The following is a 5,182-nucleotide window of genomic DNA, read 5'->3' on the forward strand; positions in this document are numbered from 1 at the left end:
GGGATCTTCTGAGAACCACCGAGCACTTCCAGGCTACCTCCTAGAGCTCCAGCCGAAGTGTGCTTATTTCACTAGGTCAGCCGCATTCCAGCCTACTGCATACCGAGAGTTTGAACTTGGACTCCCAAAACTCACTGCCACGGAGTTCATGCAGACTCATAGCAACCCTGTAGGACAGAGCAGAACTGCCCGCGTGGGTTTCTGAGACTAACTCTTGATAGGGGTAGCACGCCAGGGGGCAGAATGACTCTGCGTCGTCACATGACTGCCTCGGACGAGCGGCCAGTCACCGACCTCTGTAGCTCGAGCCTTCACCCACACCCTCTTTGCGTGTTATCTGTTCTTGAGCAGAGCCTGCTGCCCTGCTCAAAGCCAGCTCCTTTTTAAGATACTCAGCCTGCCACCTCCTAAGTCCTTGTTTTGTAGTGGGTGCACTTCGGGGACGCCAGAAGCCAGGCAAGAAAGGGTGCATGCTGTACATATCCATGACACCACCCCTCTGCTTCTCATACTGCCCTGGCTGGGCTACCTATATTCCAATGCCCCTTCCTCCAGGCTCCCCAGCTCCCACCCTGACTCACCAGGCTGCTATAGAGCTTTGATTTAGCAGCCAGGACAGCTGCGGCTGCACAAAAGGTGGCCTACAGTTCCCCCTAGTGGCCAAGATGTAACCATACCAGACTGTGCACATCCAATTACAGAGGAGTTTGCAGAAGCCGCTGGCTGGTTGGCTTTTGCATTGTTCCAAGTGGATTTTCTCTGAATACAGGTGCATTTTTATGTGGCACCCAGGGGCTAACAACCTGATCAATGGTTCAACCTGCGTATCGGAGGCCATAGGGCAGGGCAGGTGACCCAGGCCCAATGGGGGTGGACCCCAAACTGTAAGGGCTGGTGACTTGGTGCTAATGAGGAACAGTCATGCTAATGGTACTCGAACTCATTGCAATGTTTGGAACAGAGAATTTAAAAACATGTTAAAATAAAAGTAGAAAAGGTTTTGACAGTAGACATTGAACCTGTGCGATAAAGCTTCAGACTTTCATTTAAGAAAAGAAGCCCAATACGTTTCATGAAAATATTGCTTTTAATCATGAATGCTTTGAATATGAAATCCATTTTACTAAATGCAATAGAAATTTTTTTCCCCTGCCTTAAACAAAAGCTGTCTGCTGGATTTGTTTTGTACTTTTCCAACACAACTCACATTAACTTCCTTTCTCTTGGCCATCAAAGACTGTCGAGGCTTGACCCCTTCTTGGCATGCCTTTTCAAGGGGAGTCTTGATTTGCCTTCTGAAATCATATATATAGGTAATAATAAAAGTACTGTATATACTCGTGTATAAGCCAAGTTTTTCAGCACAGTTTAAATGCAGCTTTTGTGGTAAAATTAGGTGCCTCCACTGATATTCAGGTCGGCTTATATTCAGGTCGAGTATATACGGTATACCACATCTTCTTTTCTGCAGTTTTTATTTTTTTAATGCCATGTTATCTGCCCACTGATGACCAAGGTAAGGAGTTGCTGCCGAATTAGTGACCACTGAGGGATTCAGGGCAGCCAAGGAAGACAGGTCACAGTGAGAGGAGCCGGCTGACAAGAGCTGTGGGTGGGACTGGGAAAGAGGGGTTCTGACCAGACCGCACACATATTCCCCTACCTTCTATCTTTTGCAAACTCATTGGGGCTAAAAAGTGTGTGTGTGTGTGTGTATGTCTGTGTCTGAGAGAGCAGAGAGAGAGTGCATGTGTGTGAGAATGGGGAAAATCAAATAATCAAATTCAAGAAAAGTAGCTGAACTTCCTTTTAATTTCGTCACGACAAAGAATCTGGTTCAACCCGGGTTGAACCAAGAGACTCTCGGTGGAGCAGAGCAGCTTCCAGGATGAAGGCACAGGCAGCTTTGAAGGCCAGGGGGCAATTAGATCTGATGCTTCTCCCCTGCAAGGAGCAGTGTCAGAGGAACCATCAGGCGCTGGTGGACACAACTTCTTTGATCTTAATGGAAGACATTTCTTTAGGAAATCGGCAGCAACCACGTCCTCCAAGAAATGCAGTAACAAGTCCAACTCTAATCTGTAAGCAAGCCAGCCAGCTCTAGCTGGCCAGCCAGTGTGTGCAGGACAGCGGGGAAACCCTCCCCAGAAACAGAGCCCTGGAGATCTGAAGGGGCCATCCTCTGACGCTTCCTTCCTGCAGTTCAATTAGCCACCTTCTGCTTCACCTAGAAAGGGGAGGAGCAGGGAAAAAATAATTATGTCATTAGACCTAAAAGCTTCAAAGTGCCTTTGTTCTAGGGAATAGCGAACCTGCCTGCGAAGTCTGATGGTGAGCTTCAGTTCCTTTAGGGTACTGCTGGAGGCCTGGTGGCACTGTGGGATGAGCATCAGGCTGCTAACCACAATGTCAGTGGTTCAAACCCACCGGCCACTCCGAGAGAGAACAAGGAGGCTGTCTGCCCCAGCACAGACCCTACAGGGTCACAGAGTCAGCATGGATCTGATGGGACAGCAGTGGAGCCGGCCCTCCAAGGACGAGCCTAGTGGCTAAGTGCTTAGCTGCTAAGGGCAGGCGAGTCCCAGCGGGCAGTCCACGCCTGTGGCAGTTACAGCCGAGAAGACCCCATGGGCGGGCATCTACTCTATCACACAGGCTTCTACGAATCAGAACCGATTGATGACACACAACAGCAGGGCACTGAAGAATCGCCCTTGTTTAAACGCAGGTTCCTGGGCCCAGGTTCTATTGGCATTGAGTAGGGCCCCAGAATCTTCATTTTAACAAGCACGCCCCCCCCCCACACACACACACACACAAGCACCATGTGCACACAGGGATCCCTGGACACCACAGTTCAGGTAACGCCACCGTGGTGGTCATTACAAGTAGAACACGTTATCAAGCCCAGGCGGCTCCAAATTGAGGGGGGGGGTGGACCCCTGGCTGGTGGCATCCTTAGGTGCCTTCGTGCTGACTTAGCACCCCAGCACCCCGTGTCAGAGTAGAACTGCACGCGGTGGTCTCTCTACAGAAGCAGACCCTCAAGCCCTTCTCCCTCAGGGGACTGGGGCAGGGGGCGAGGGGGGGTGTTTGAAGGGGGCAACCAACCACGCACCTCACTGTTTGCGCCACAAGCTCACCAGATGACCCGCTGCCCTCCAGACGACTGACCCACAGGGTTCGACTCTGCCCCTTCGCGTTTGTTAGGCTGTGATCATTACAGAAACAGACGGCCCCACCTTTTCCCTACACGCCGGCTGGCAGGTTTGAATCTCTGACCTTTCCATTAGCAGCCCAATGCTTAACCCACAGCACCACCAGTTGGCCACTGTGCTACAAGGGATTTTCACTGCCTGGTTTACAAAAGTGGACTGCCAGGCCTTTCTTCCTCATCTTAGCCTGGGGTTCCACCGAAACCTCCCTGGCAGGATGGCACGCAGCCAGCCAGCCTCTACTCTCTCCTGACAGGTGAGTGGTGGCTGCCCGTGGCGGTCTTCTGCACGGAAGGCCAGTGGAACTCCACCCCAGCCGCTGCCCTCTCTAGGGAGGTGGCAGATGCACAAAGACTCACTGAAATGTGACCTTGTAATAGTCTTCAGGTGTCACTGTTTTTGCTCCACCGTAATAGTCCAGGACCCAGATATTGGTGATATTCAATTTCGCAAAGAACCAATGATGGTCGGCAGGCCAGGTCTTCATCTCGGGGTGCCGTGTGAATAACGCAGTCTTTGCAAACTCCACTTCCGTCTCGTTCACCTGGCGGGCAAGGGTGACAGTGATGTTCATGCAACACGCGGACGGTGTGATTTCCCACTGTGGTTCCAGCCTCCTATGAACCCCGTGGCTGTGCCGAGAGGCAAGTGCTTGCACGCTGAAGGGATCACGGGGAAGGAAACCAGAGGCAAAGCAGAGAGCAAGGCAGGTGGCAAACGCTGGTGAAAACAAAGTGGGGAGACATCGTGCGGCCCCGGTTCCCAACGTCAGCCAGCGAGGATCCTGAGCCACCAGAGTGACTATGAGACCCTGTCACAAAACACTATCGGGGCCTGTAACGGCATGTCAGTCCGTCGACCCCATGACCTACGTGTGCTGCCCATGGAGACCGTGAGCACCTGGTGAGCGCACAAAGGACAAGCAGCTTTCGAGGAGCTCCGTGGAGCTCAAGTGCACCCTCCCCTCACTGACTGTGAAGAGCACGCAGATGCTCAGCTGCGCCCACTCAGAATTCCAGGCCACTCCTACCTAAAACTAGCAGGAGGCACTGGCGATACACAAGATCGCAGGTAAATCTGCTGGCGCGGCAGTCAGCTCTTGTGGCACCCACTGCCCTTCCCAGGCCTCTGCGCGACCTCTTCCTCCAGCACCAGGGGCTGACGATGCGTGGGTCTCGTTTGTAGTAACTGTTGCCCTCTTAACACCCTCTCGGCTCCGAGCCGGGACTCGATGTGGAGACAAGGAGCCCAGCCTGGGCAAGACTGTACCGGGGCTCTGGGGGAGCAGATATTCCTTTACACGAGTAATTGTAAAATCAGGGACTTTGGGCTGTTATATCTGCTTGCCTTGGGAAAATAATCCATGTAGCTTGAAATACATTATCAACTATCTATATTAAAGAAGCTGATAAAACCCTTCCCGTTCACAGAATGATTTTACACCTAATGATAATCTCACTCTGCAACTCAATCACTAATCAGCCTCCTCTACTCTCCAGAGAGAGCTCTTCGCTGGGCAACGCTGTGCAAACCGGTGCGTCTCTCCTCCCTGAGCAGGGGACTGCTTACCTTTGTGACTTCTCCTGACAGCATTATGTGGGCACACAGGGGGCTCTGGGGATCAAACCCGTATTTCCTGCAGAAGTCCGTCTGAGCCAGGGACATGGTCAGCGTAGCCTGCTGGTTTGCCTGCGGACAGAAAAGAAGGCCCTCTTGTGTGACCTCCAAACTCGGAGGGGGGTCAATTCTGCTGCATTGCGTACGTCGTGTTCCGGGAGCGTGACTGAGTTCCCACATGGCGCAGGGGCAGCACTGCTTGGATGGAGAACACGCACACACACGCACACACACCCCATAAAGAACTGAATTTAGAGTCCTTGGGTGTCGCACTGGAATTAGCCAAAAGGCAGGCAGTTCACACCCACCCGTGGCATCAGGAAGGCAGCCTGAGAATCCTTTAAAGCTCC

The 5,182-nt window shown here is 52.3% G+C and overlaps 1 protein-coding gene across 2 annotated transcripts; it reads right to left on the reverse strand.

Moving 5' to 3' along the window:
• Positions 1–1,793: 1,793 nt before the first annotated feature.
• CREG1 (cellular repressor of E1A stimulated genes 1) lies at positions 1,794–4,927 on the reverse strand. Of its 2 annotated transcripts, none has more exons than XM_045298290.1 (3): positions 4,785–4,927; positions 3,586–3,759; positions 1,794–2,227 (listed from the first exon to the last, which is right to left on the reverse strand). In XM_045298290.1, exons 1-3 carry the CDS (start codon positions 4,878–4,880, stop codon positions 2,204–2,206), a joined length of 294 nt encoding a protein of 97 aa, XP_045154225.1. In that variant the 5' UTR covers positions 4,881–4,927; the 3' UTR covers positions 1,794–2,203. The 2 variants fall into 2 exon arrangements, with proteins under 2 accessions (XP_045154225.1, XP_004706905.2); XM_004706848.2 differs by having other exon boundaries at positions 3,575–3,759; positions 4,785–4,926.
• Positions 4,928–5,182: the final 255 nt, after the last annotated feature.

The sequence above is a fragment of the Echinops telfairi genome, unplaced genomic scaffold, assembly GCF_000313985.2.
Source record: "Echinops telfairi isolate 266 unplaced genomic scaffold, ASM31398v2 ScPeMD7_7424;HRSCAF=8462, whole genome shotgun sequence".
Lineage (NCBI taxonomy): Eukaryota > Metazoa > Chordata > Mammalia > Afrosoricida > Tenrecidae > Echinops > Echinops telfairi.